General features: G+C 59.8%; 1 protein-coding gene across 1 annotated transcript in view; it reads right to left on the bottom strand.

Moving 5' to 3' along the window:
* Positions 1-12,798, bottom strand: part of HSPG2 (heparan sulfate proteoglycan 2) — a 106,062-nt gene that overhangs the window by 50,709 nt on the left and 42,555 nt on the right. The window contains exons 5-12 of the mRNA XM_012722090.1: positions 9,978-10,119; positions 9,418-9,462; positions 3,551-3,660; positions 3,391-3,449; positions 2,887-3,047; positions 1,202-1,330; positions 756-998; positions 552-671 (exon numbers count right to left, since the gene is read on the bottom strand). Coding sequence (XP_012577544.1) covers positions 552-671; positions 756-998; positions 1,202-1,330; positions 2,887-3,047; positions 3,391-3,449; positions 3,551-3,660; positions 9,418-9,462; positions 9,978-10,119 — 1,009 coding nt within the window. The remainder of the gene's footprint in view (positions 1-551; positions 672-755; positions 999-1,201; positions 1,331-2,886; positions 3,048-3,390; positions 3,450-3,550; positions 3,661-9,417; positions 9,463-9,977; positions 10,120-12,798) is intronic.

Consider the following 12,798-nt stretch of genomic DNA (forward strand, 5'->3'; position numbering starts at 1 on the left):
TGGATGGGTGGGTGGACGGGTGGGTAGATGGATGGATGGATGGATGGGTGGATGGATGGATGAATGGATAGATGAATGGGTAGATGTGTGGGTGGATGGATGGATGGATGGATGGACAGATGGCAGAATGGATGACACCCATGGGTAGATTGATGGATAAAGAGCTGACAGATGGAAGAACAAACAACTCAGAACCAGCTCTAGAGGGAACACTTCTAGGTCCATAAGGGAAGGCTAGATTCTCCCCTACATCAAAACCCCACCGCCAAAGTGGATCAAGACCTCTTAGGCACTCACCTGACCCAGATGCCAGCATAAATAACAAAGAGAAGATTAATGGTAACAGAATAAAGACAGGAAATAAAGAGACATTAGCCACAGGCATTTTAGCCACAGCTTGGTACCAAGGAGAGTCAGAGCCAGGAGACCTTCTTGCCGGGCTCAGAGAGCAACACCGCAGAGCTGGTCCCCAGGCACTGCTCAGCCAGGGAGGGCAAGCAAGCCAGCCCGGGGAGGCCTGGCAGTGGGCGCCAGGAGGCCCAGGGACTCACGGCAGTTGGCCTCATCGGTGTGGTCTTCACAGTCGAAGTCGCCGTCACAGTGCCACAGTTTGAGGGCACAGTGCCCATTCCCACAGGCAAACTCGTTGGGCTCACAGGGCGGGACGGGGCCTGTTCGTGTTAGGCAGGGTTCAGCCAGCAACCCCCCGCCCACCCCCTCCCCTAGCCCGCTGTCCACACCCGCCCGGCCCTCACCGCAGTCCAGCTCGTCGCTGCCGTCCCTGCAGTCCTCCTGCCCGTCACAGACATAGTCTCTGGGGATGCAGTGCCCACTGTGGCACATGGCCTCATGGAGCCCACAGTGCACAATCCCGGGCAGGCCGGGAAGCAGCTGCTGGGGGGTGGGCGTGACTGGTGGCTGCTGAGTGGTTGGCTCCGGCTGCGCTGGTGAAGGCCATCTCTCCACCGGGTGGGGTGGCGTGGCACTGACGGGCTCCTCTGTGGACAGAGCCCGCTTGGCGTTGGCACGAGGGCTGGTTCCTCACTATGTACCTCCCGTCCCCTGACCCCTCCATTCCTCCCAGCCCTGACCCTGTCAACACCCTCTCTGTGTCCCTGCCCCCTCCCTCAGGCCCTCACAGCCAGGACAGTGGGCCCTCCCCTGGAGCCCACAGGCCATCCTGTCCCCAGAAGCCCCTCACCACAATTGAGCTCGTCGGACATGTCCCTGCAGTCGGGTCTCCGGTCGCAGCGGTACTCCAGGGGTACACACTCGTTGTGGCTGTGGCAGGCAAACTCGGCCTCAGTGCAGACTCTTGAATACTGGGGCACTGTGGGGGACGGAGGCGGTCAGAGGGGCAGGTGGGGGTGGGTGGAGGGGGCATGGAAGCACAGGCACCGCTTGGCCGGCGGATGGCTCCGGGCCCCACGTCAGGACTTCTGGCTGCTGGCTGACCCAGTGACGGCAGAGAACGCATGGCGGACACAGCCACAGCACTCACGAGCGTGGCGTGTGGCAGTGGCCTTACCCAGCCCTGACGCAGACCCACACACAAGTAACATGCCACATGCACGCCATCACATCATGTCACACACATGCAGGCCACAGCCTGGCCCGCAAGGACGAAGAGGGAGGGGGAAGGGTGGCAGGTGGGCGATGCCAGTCATCTTGCCCTCATCCTTCCTTCCCCCCCATCTGTTCTCTTCTCTTGGTACCTGCTGGGCCAGGGTCTGGCTCACACTCTCACCTGATGTCACTGCGGCCGCCACAGCGGCTGGGGGGTGTGGGGGTGTCTGTGCTGCAAAGGAAGGTGTGGTCAGCAGCCATCCCACTTGAATTTGGGGGCAGGGTAGACCCCACCACCCTCATTCCGAAGACTCATTGAAAAGAGGGGAAAGAGGGCTGACCCCCAGCAATATTCAGACCTGGGCCCAGGGATGCCAAAAGAGTAGACTTGAACTTTGGGCATATTAACTGAGGTTTAACATGCAGAATGAAGGAGGTGATGGGCTCCTGGTTTTTCTAATGGGGCTACATCATGGTAAGGATGGGGTTTGCTCAGTCTGGGTTCCACTGACACAGGGATGTCCCGTGGTGGCACATTCCCAGGCAGTTCCAAGATGGAGCTGGGGCTGGTAACTATAGCCTGCAGGAAGGAACCAGAACCCTATGGTCTAGAGAAGAAAAGACTTAGGGGATGAAACAAGAGGTAGAAGGGCAGTGAAAAGAAACCTGGGCCAACTGAGTGCAAGGGTCAGGCCTTCACATCTAACGCTGTGCGACCCTGGGCCAGTGTCCTAGGCTTTCTGAGCCTCCGTTTCTCGTCTTATTGCAGTCTGGCAAGACTGGCACAGACACGGGGTTTGGTTTAAATTCTGGTTATTCTACTAACTGCCGATCTGAATTTGGACAGGCCGCTTTTCCTTTCTAGGTCTCAGACCCCTCATCTCTGAGGCAGGAGGAATCACACCCGCTTCACAGCGCTGCTGTACAGACCCTTGGGGGGCTGCGTAGGGCCTTATGGGGAGGCTGGCAGCCAGCCAGTGCCCAGGAGCAACTGTTGGTTAGTACCAGACACAAAAGTGCTTTGGACCTGAAAACACTCTATGAAGAAAGGAATTTTTTGACCTCTTGTCTGAGTATAAAGCTCTACAGAGAGACAGCAGAGATGTCTGGAGGGCTCAGGTCTGATCGAGGAGACAGATTACGCTCGATCGAAGCCCAAACTGCCTTGGAGACGGATGCGGCAGGTACAGGAGGGCGTGGCGCCCCGCCCCCGGCGGTGCATAAGCCCAGACTAGGTGCATCCGTGGCGGGGACACTGACAGGGAGCCCCATGAGTCTGGGAGGTTAGCAGAGGTGCCCCGAGGTCTGGGGTGGGCTCACCTGCACCCAGGCGTCGGAACTGGAACCCCTGGAGAGAGGTGGCGTAGGAGGCGATGGAGCCGCTGGCGACGACCGAGCGCAGCACCTCCTGAATCTGAGCCCCGTCCGCATTCCCCTCTGAGCCCACGTCCAGTTCCACGAAGACCCAACCGTCCAGCTCCCTAGGGCCGCAGGAGATGGTGAGGGAGAGGCCGCCGCCCCCGCTCCTCCCATAGCCCCTGCCGGATGCTCAGGCCCCAGTCTGACTGCCCGGCTCCCAGTGCTGGGATGTAGCTGTTTCCTCCTCCACAGCGACTGCCTGAATTGCCTCCTTACCTCCTCCGGCCCCAAGCAGGACCACTTAAGCTCCAGCTCATCCCTCTAACAATTCCTGAACTTCCACCAACAGGGATTCATCAAACCAGGCCCCTCTTGCCTCTGCTCCTGGGACCCAGGCCTCTCCCATCTTGTCAGCCCCCACCAGCATAACCCAGCCCCTCGCCAGCCCCTAGAGGCCCTGCTCACTTGATGAACACGACATTGACCACCTGGTCACCAGGAATCTTCAGGTACTCTGACTCCAGCTGGAAAGGGACACAGAGCCTTCAGCCTCCACGCATCTTATTCCCCTTCCCCAGCCCAGCCCACCACACCCAGGGGGTGCCCCAAAGCCCCTCTGCCTCACCGTGTCTACCACAGCCTCAGACACCGCTAGGAACTCCTCGGAGCTTGCATCCTCCAGCTGAGGGCTATAGTCGATGGAGCGGGTGAAATTCACCAGGGCCCGGAAGTAAACTGCAGGAAGGAGGACAGTGTCAGCAGGAAGAGCCCAGCTGGCATGGGTGGCCTCCGACATTCAGAAAAGTGGGTGGAAATGGGAGCATGATGCCAGGGATTTCTTGCTGAGGCTGACCCTTGTGTCCACAGCTGTGTCCAGCGCGGCCCGCAAGAACAGGTGTGTTGATGGCCCCGGCAGGCCGGACCAGGGGTCAGGACCAAGGTCCCACCCCTGCGTGGGAGGCTTCAGCTAAGAGGGAAAAGGGCCTGACCAAGATACCAGGTGATGGTGGAAAAGAGGGGTCCCCTGCTGCTCAGTGGCAGGAAGAGTGGCTTCCTGGGGAGAGTGGCCCAGATTACTCACAGGGGTTCCCATAAGTGATCCCAACATGCTCTCCCACTTTCCCATAGTTCCTACTACTTCTAGGTTTAGCTCAGCCATCACCTCCTCCAAAATGACGGCCTGAATTGCCCTCTTACCTCCTCTGGCTCCTCCATCCCCTCTGCTCCCCCCCATTAGAGCCTCCTTCCCCCATATTGTCCACATCCTGCCTGCTCATACCCAGACCGGAGAGCATCGCAGTAACAATCATGGGTCCTGAAATCAGCCACAGCCCAGCCACTGACCTCACCGCCTGAGCTCCACCTCCTCAGTGAAAGAGGGGATTCATGGCATCTGCCACATCTCATGTGCAGGGAACCCCTGGTCCCCCAGGGTGCCGTTCTGCTCTACACTCGCACGGCCCTGGCATGGGCAGGTGATGGAGCATCAGAGGCTGCTGCTGCCTCTGCTGTGCCGTCAACACGGGTGGGGAGGAAGCTTGGGTGTCATTCTCCCAATTCCCAGGGTGCATGTAGCACCCAGGATACGGCTGATGAGGGGTGGCTGAATCAATTCATATAGATTGGTGTGAGCATACACACACCACCAGTGTTTCTTAAACACCCACTAAATATGACATTTTATACACATTAATCTCGTAATGTCCCTGAGTTTGTGAAGAAGCTCTAAATACAAGTTAATGAGTGGTAAATGAGCCACACACACAGTGCGTAGGACAGAACCTGACATGCAGCAGATGCTGAATTATGAAGGTTGAATCAGTTCATCCAGGTACCTGAGGTGGACACAGACTGCACATACACACACTCAGAGTTGATCACTTCTTGAAGACCTATTATGCACAAGTTGTTTTCTTTACATGTCATCTATTTTTGTGTCAAAGACTGGGGTGTAAGACCTCCCTAATGGTGCAAGGGGTTAAGTCTCAGCACTGTGAAGCTATGGCAGCCACCGCAGCACAAGTTTGATCCCCAACCAGGGTGCTGACCCACATGGCGCAGCAGACCTCTCCTGTCTCCCCGCTGCTACCCCTCAGCAGTGGATTTCAGCAGATCGGCCTGTCCTGTTCCCGTCTCTGTCTCTGGTGAATCCTTCCTTCCCCCAACCCCCGCACCTCTGGCCTACACCTCAGCTCTTGTATGCATAAATAAAAAATTAAAAAAAAAAAAAAAAGAACTGGGGTACAGGTCCGAGGTGTGTGTTGGGGGTGAGAGGACTCACTAGAGACAAGTGGGGAGCAGAACAGGCAGGCTGAAATACTCTGCTGAGGGGAGCAGCGGGTGAGTCAGCTCCCTGGCGGGGATCAAATTCAGCTGCAGCAGTGACAGTGCTGAGACAACCCCTCGGCCACCAGGGAAGCCCTACGCACAAGCTATTTATGCCTTAAGTCTTGTGATGCCTGTAAATTAAGGCAAATTACAAATTACAAATGTTGCGTTGATACGAGCTAAAAATACGTTTAAACTATGACGAGGTGGCCCTCCCTGGTGGCGCAGTGGGTTAAAGCACCGCACTAAGAAGCTTAAGCCACTTCTGCATGAGTTCGATCCCCGCCTGCCCTGGAGGAGATCCACATGGCGTGGCAGACCTCTCCTGACCCGCCCGCCGCTCCCCTCAGCAGTGTACTTCCTCCATCTGCCTATTCTGTTCCCCACTCTATCCCTGGTGAAGCCTCTGGCCGCCCCTGAGCCTCTGGCCTGTACCCCAGTTCTGTATGTACAAATAAATCTTAAAAAAAAAAAAAAAATTAAAAAAATAAAAAACTGACGAGGTGCTCACAGCAGAGCCCGGCACATGTGCGCCCTGGAACAGAAGCTCTTACCCAGGAGAGGCGGAGCAGCTCGGCAGCCTCTGAGAGACACGCGACTGCGACCTCCATCGAGTGACCTAACCGCTCTGAGCCAGTGTCCTCAACTGCTAAGTGGGGTAACAGTCACGCTCGCCTCGGGGGTTGCTAGGAGGGCCAGATGCTTACAAGTTGGCAGGGCCCCGGCCTGGATGGGGGCACCTGGGGTTACTATCTCTGGTCTCAGCAGCAAACCTGGGGGATGGCTGTGGCCTGCGAGGGTCATGCGTTGCTTTAACAAATCTACACTGAGGGCGAGGGCCCGCTACATGCCAAGTAGCGCTCTAAGGGCAGGCGATAGAGCAGTGAGCCCCGCAAATGACCAGTCTTGTCCCCACAGAGCTCACATTCTGATGGAGGAGGCAGCAAAGGCTCATGGACAAGAGCAATGCGAGGGAGGCCGGGCCGAGGGCTGGCTTCCAGGGAGGCCGGGAAGGCCTCTGCTCAAATGGGAGGCTTGGCGGGGGGAGTGGGCCTCGGCCGTTCTGGGGGCGCATTCCAGGCAGGGGGACAGCAGCTGCGGAGCCCCTGAGGCGTGCGTACTCGGGGAGGTGACGAAGGGGGCCTGGGGGGGGGAGTGGCTGCGGCTGGGTCTGAGCTGGGCCTGTCCTTCCCTCCCCACCCAGTCCAAGACCCTTTCCTTCTGGGGTCTGGACAGGGGCCTGGGGGTCAGGATAGGGTGGCTAGCAGGTCAAGCGTGGACTCCGTCGCCCAGAAAGGGCCTGTGAGGCCCTGCCTCAACCACAGGGACCACGCTGGGCTCGGCTCCGGGGTGCCGGGCGGGTGGGGCTCTGAGGGCCAGACTGTGGGGGCCGCGAGCCTGGCCACAGAGGCCCCTTGTGAGCGGGCACAGAGGCCCATTGAGAGGCCCCCAAGTCCAGCCCCTGGCCTCAGCTCCGTGGCCCAGCACAGGCCCAGAGGCAGGGCCTCTGCCCAGGAATGTGCCCACTCCCAGGAGAGGAGGCTGGGCCTCCACAAAGACCCTTTCTCCTAGGGCCTGGGAAGGGCATGGACCCTCCAGCCTGACCCCACCCTGCCTTCTCAGATGGGGGCAGGTCAGGGCAAGCATCACCCCTTCCCCCGAGCTGCCTCCCTACAGCCAGTGCCGAGGGTGGGGCGGAAGGTGAGGCCCAGCTAACACAGGCTCTGGATCTGGGGCTGCGGCTGCCTGGCGGTGGCACAGCTCACTGGTGCCTGCCCTGGCCAGCCCTCTCCCTCCTGCCTCATCCTCACACTCTGGCAAGCTCATTTGCTGGCTGGAGGGGTGAGGAGCCCAACGCTTCCCTGCACTCAGGTGAGGGTGGGGAACACAGACCTGACCACCCATCCCCAGAGCCAGTTACCCCCCAACATGGGATGCCCACTTGTACCCAGAACCCCGAGCTGTCATGGGTCCCTCCAGGTTCCATGGACTCAAGATCAGTTCATAAAAAAGGTGCCAAGACTTGGGGGGCACAGGGAGGACATGCCTGTCCCTATGTAGCCAGCACCTTGTGCGGGTGGACGCTCAGACTGAATTTAGACCCATGTGCCCATGTGGGGTCTGGTGTGTCCTGGCAGGGGCAGGGAGGAGGGGCCGGCAGCGGCTGGCCTGGTTCCAGACCCCGCAGGGAGTTGCCTCTGAGCCTCCTGTTAGGCTGAAGGCAGGCTGGGGCTACGGAGAGGGAGAAGGGAGGGCGGAGAGAGGACGGGAGGCAAAGAACACGTCCTCACTGGCTGGCAGCGTCACTTACTGAGAGGGGACTCCTCATCAGGCTCTGGGACCGTCATGCCAGCCGCGGGAGGGGGGCCCGAGGGGGGCCCAGGGCCTGCAGAGTGGAGCAGTGGAGAGGGAGGAGGGCAGGCAGCGAGGGAGGTAGAGAACCAGAGAGGTGGACGTGGCGGGAGCAGAGACAGGAGGGAGGCAGGGGCGGAGAGGCGAGATGGGTGGACGCAGCAATCGAGGGGAGAAGGAGAGAAAACGGGCAAAGGGGAGTGAAGACAGGCAGGGACGTGATACAGACAGAGGCAGAGGGTGACGCACAGATACGACAACCACAGAGTAGGAAGGAGAGGGGCCGAGGCCAGCGACATGGAGCAGGGGCAGAGTCGGACAGTCCAGAGGGAAACACAGAAAGAGGCCAGTCGGGGGCTGGAGGAAAGCAGTCACGGGGCGAGGGAGGCAGAGCGGAGAGCACAGCCCTGGCATGGGGCAGGGGCAGGGGGCGCCGCGGGGGGAGACGGGGCCTGGGGGTGGACCCGGCTGGTGGGGCAGGGGCCTGCCCAGCCAGTGCTGCCCAGGGAGGCCCTGGGAGACGCAGCTGCCGGCCCCGTCCCCCCCAGGCTGAGACCAGCCTGCCTGGACTTGCCCTGGGGCACGGGCCAGGCCAGCTTGGGCCTGGAGGGTCTAAGGTGTGCATCTTCCCGCAGACGGGCCCACTCACAGGAGGAGCTCCCGCCCTGCTCCCGGGCCTGCCCAGCTGCCCCCACCCCCACGCCTCCCCCCTCCCCTGGCCTCGCCTGCCCGCACAGCTGTTTTTCCAATGGGGAGGTGGGCGGGCGAGCATCACTGGGAACGGCCAGAGCTGCACAGATGCACAGGGAGAACTGGACCAAGGCTTCGGCAGGCGGGCCTGGCAGCACCAGCTAGCCCAGGCCATTCTGGGGTACAGGCGTGTGCCTGAGGCTCCCTGTTCCTGGGCTCCACCCAGCCCCCCCACCCCACACATCCTGAAACATGCAGAACACTGCGTGTGGGAAAGCGCCAGGCAATCTGTGTCCCCGGGGCTGGAAGGTCAGGCGGGACCACGCCAAGAGGGGCCACCCTCCCGCTCTGGCCCAACTGCGATGCCACCACTGGCTGAAGACAGCCAGCCCCTCACCCCCAGAGGCCCGGGTCACACTGGCCCCAGCCTGGGGGGTGGGCGGCACTGGACATCTTGGAGCTGATCACAGCTCCATCCTTGGTCCTGTCACAGAGCACCTGCTGCTAGCACCCAGAAGGGCAGCAGAAGCCTCGTGGAGCTGCAGGGCCTTGTCAGAGGGCAGTTACTTCTCTACCCGGGGTCCCAGGGCAGGAGGGGCATGGGCTCTGGGGCACAGTCTGGGTGCTGGATTGTGGGTACTCCACCTGCAACTTCGGGTGCTAGCAGTGGGCAGCTGACAGGGCCTGAGTCTCCTCCCTCCAAAGCCCAGCCTCATGCCCAGCCCAGGGACCGCGGCCTCCCAGCAGGTGACCCAACCTAGGCAGGCTTTCCTTCCAGGTCAGGGCACCACTGACTCTACCCCAGTCCTGGTGGCCTGCCTGGGAGCCTTGTGCCTCTCATCCTCTGCCTGGGGCCCCAGCTCTGCAACAGTCACCCTCAAAAGGGCTCTGCGGAAGGACCCCCACAGCTGAGCCACCCTGGGAGGGGAGAAGAGCTGGCTTTCAGGCCCCATTGGAACTAGACATTTCCTGGCAAAGAACCTGGCCGTCTCCAACCTTGCAGGGACCCACCCACCACCCCACAGCAGGCCCAAGGAGACCTCAGGCCCTCAGCCCAGGAGATGGGGCCTCTGAGGCCTCCCCAGAGGGGAGCAGAGGGGTCTACTGCCCTCAGCAACTTACCCATCTGGAAGTCCCCGCTGCCCAGGTCCCCACTGCCCAGGCCCTCTGCAAGCAAGAGAGAGAGAGAGGGGTATTCAGTAACGATAAATATTGTGACAGGCGCTGATCTGGGCACCTGGCACGCAGTGGAGACCATGAAAATAGAACTGGTGCCGTGCCCCTCCCCCACCCAGGGTGCACTGGCCTGGAGCCTCTGAGAGAGCGTATGTGGACAGGACGGCCAGGAGGGAGGGCCCGTTCAGACTGGCCTCCAGGTGAGGACAGGAGGTGGCGAGTGGGGGTGACGGGCTTCGCTGGCACCTCCCACCACTGCACCGGCCAGTCCTGATGGCCAGAGCTGCGGGGGTCTGTGGCACAGCACAGCAGCCACCAGCCCAGGTCCCAGAGGCAAGTGGAGGATCGTGGCCAAGGGGACCAGGATTCAGGACAGACCCAGCTCTTGGCCCATCTTTTGGGGTGCTGCCACAGGCAAACTTCCTGGGGCATCGTGAAGGACCACTGGGAGAACCCCGACCCTGTTTCTTACCCCTCCGCCCACGGTCACCAGACCCTCTGCTCACCTCCAGATGCCTCAGTATCGTCAGCCAGCAAGTCCTCATCATCAGAAAGGTAAGAATGACTCCAGCCAGCCCGGCCCAGCGCGACGGTCTCCGCGTCTTCGGGCAGAGACCAGCCATCGTATGCCCGCAGCCCTTGGGTCACCTGGGGGGACCACACAGCAGACTTCATCACCCCGTCCAGCTCTGCTATGCCCTGGACCCCTCATTTCAAGGGGGCCCAAAGCCCTTCTCGGTGGTTAAGTCAGACATGGCTTGGCTAAGATAGTTGCGTCTGAACTACTGATTTCGACTCCGTTTCCTCCCGTGGGCCCCAAAGGCTTCAGAGCCCAATCCTGCAAATTCACCAAGCTTGAATGAATCCTTAAATAAGCAGATGGCAAACTTAAAATCATTTTGCTAAGCGATGACTTTCTTTGGTGAAGTCAAGGGCATCTAGGACATGGGAAGACAGTAGGAGAGGGTGACCTGGGCCAGCAAAGATGGGGGTTTGGGCAGGGTCAGTGTGGAGGGGGCCAGAGGTAGAAATTGAGGGGAGCCAGGTGTGGCCTTCAGTTGGTCCCCAGGGAGTTCTGGCTGGCCTGCCTCTGTCCGGCTTCAGAGCTACAGGCCTCAAGGAGCCCTTTCCTGCTACCCTGGAGAACTGTCTCCGGCACTTTAGCCATAGTGACAAGCTCAGGTGCACCCAGAGCTGGGGATGAGGTCCGGCAGCTGGGTGGAAAGGGGGCAGCACAGGCATGGTGTCAGCTCGACATGACCTCAGGCTGACCCGGGGCTGAGCGCCAGTCACCAGGGCCTGTTGCCCTGGGCGCCACTGAGCGCCTGCACCCTGCAGGCTGGACAGGAGGGCCCCGCAGACAGCACCTTTCCTAACTGTGGGTGTGGGCAGCAGGGGCCTCTTTCCCCTTAGGTAAGGTTAAGAGGTGTCTCGAGGGGTTGACCAGATAACTTAGAGGAAAACAGCCAGCCGGGCCCCCAGAAACCCCCAGTGCTCACAGACTCACAACACAGGTCCAGCTCGACAGCGGCCTTGTGTGAGCATCTCAGGCCCTGACCTGCTCGGCCCTTCCTGAGGTGCCAAGCTGGCCAGAGGAGAGAGTCCCACTCGCTCGTGAAAACCAAAGCCGGCTGTCACTGGCTAGAAAAGGTGGTGGCAGCCGCAGAGGGGACCGAGGAGGAGAAAAAACACAGAGCCAGCCCTTTCCCTCTGCACCCCAGCAACACACACTCCAGAGCCGCGGAGCCCCTACTGGAATGCCCCCTCCCCATTCACCTGGCCGACTCCCAGTCACCGTCCAAAATGCCGCTCAACATCACCGCCTCGAATGGCTTGTTAATAAGAAAGGAACAGAGGAACAGACACACAGTGACCAGGGTGAATCCCAAACACGTTCTGCTAGACGAAGAAGAAGCCAGATAGACCCGCGTCTACTGATATTGATACATACTGATATTGAAGATAGGATAAGTATCGACTCTGGGGGGAACTCCACCTGCAGCGACAAGAAGGCCCCAGTGCCTGGGGCCAGGGCTTGGGGGACGGCTGACCAGGGAGGGGCACAGGGAAATTAGGAAGCCACAGCTCCTGGGTACCACAGGTCAGCATGAGGACTGCACTGTGCACTTAGAAGAACAAGGTTCACTGGGTGTAAGTTATATCTCATGGAGAGATGACTGAAGAGGAAATCTCCTGGGGAGACGCTTCCCCGACTCCCTGCCCTTCACCGCCACATTGGGTCCAGGCTGGGTTGCGGAGCCCCCAGACACACACTGGGTTTGTACTTTCTCTGGAATGGAAGCACCTTGAAGGTAGGGCCTGCTATTAACCCCTCTCTACTTTCTCAGCTCACTGTTGCATAAATACTTGGCTTAAAAAAAATTTTTTTAAGATTTATTTATTCATGCATACATGGGGTACAGGCCATAGGTGCAGGGGCAGTGAGAAGACCCACCAGAGACAGAGAGGGGAGCAGAACAGGCAGACTGACAAAGTACACTGCTGAGGGGAGCTGTGGGTGGGTCGGGCCAGGAGAGGTCTGCTGCACCATGTGGGTCAGCTCCAGGGCTGGGGATCAAACTTGCACTGCAGTGGCTGTGACTCGCTTGCAGTGCTGCGCTTTGACCTGCTGTGCTACCAGGAAGGGCTGAATAAACACTGAATAAATGAGTAACCAGACAAAAATAAACAGCCAGGGCCTTCCCTGATGGGGCAAAGGGTTACAGCACAGTCCTGTGAAGCCAGCGCAGCCACTGCAGCAAGAGTTTGATCCCTGGCCAAGGAGCTGACCCACATGGCCCAGCAGACCTCTCCTGACCCGCCCGCTGCTCCCCTCAGCAGTGTCCTTCGTTGATCTGTCTGTTCTGCTCCCCACTCTGTCTCTGGTAAATTCTCTTGTCGCCCCTACACTCTGGCCTGTACCCCAGCTCTGTGTGCATAAATTTAAAAATCTTTAAAAAGAAGAATCACAAGACCAGCCCCATGCCGGGTTCTCCCTTCTCCCCTGGGTCGGGGTAGAGGGCAATGCTTTCTCGGGGTGAGCTGTGGGTCCTGATTGAGCATGAGGGGAGTGTGAGACTAGGGCTGGTCAGCTGATAAGGGCAGGAGAGCCAGGCTTGTATCCTCCCCACAGAGGGGTTCTCCCTCTGTGCCACTGCCACCCCCTCCATGCAGTAAGGTCATGGAAGGTGTACATGGGGCACAGAGATCCCCAGCTTCCCCTAGGCCCTGAGGCTGGAAAAGGAGACTCCTGCGGGGAGAAGCGCTGGGGTGGGAGGGTTTATAGGGCTGCACGGGGCGGGGATGTGTGTGTGTGTGGGGGGGGGG

This window comes from Condylura cristata, unplaced genomic scaffold (genome assembly GCF_000260355.1).
Source record: "Condylura cristata isolate star-nosed mole 26May11 unplaced genomic scaffold, ConCri1.0 scaffold00008, whole genome shotgun sequence".
NCBI classification, from domain to species: domain Eukaryota; kingdom Metazoa; phylum Chordata; class Mammalia; order Eulipotyphla; family Talpidae; genus Condylura; species Condylura cristata.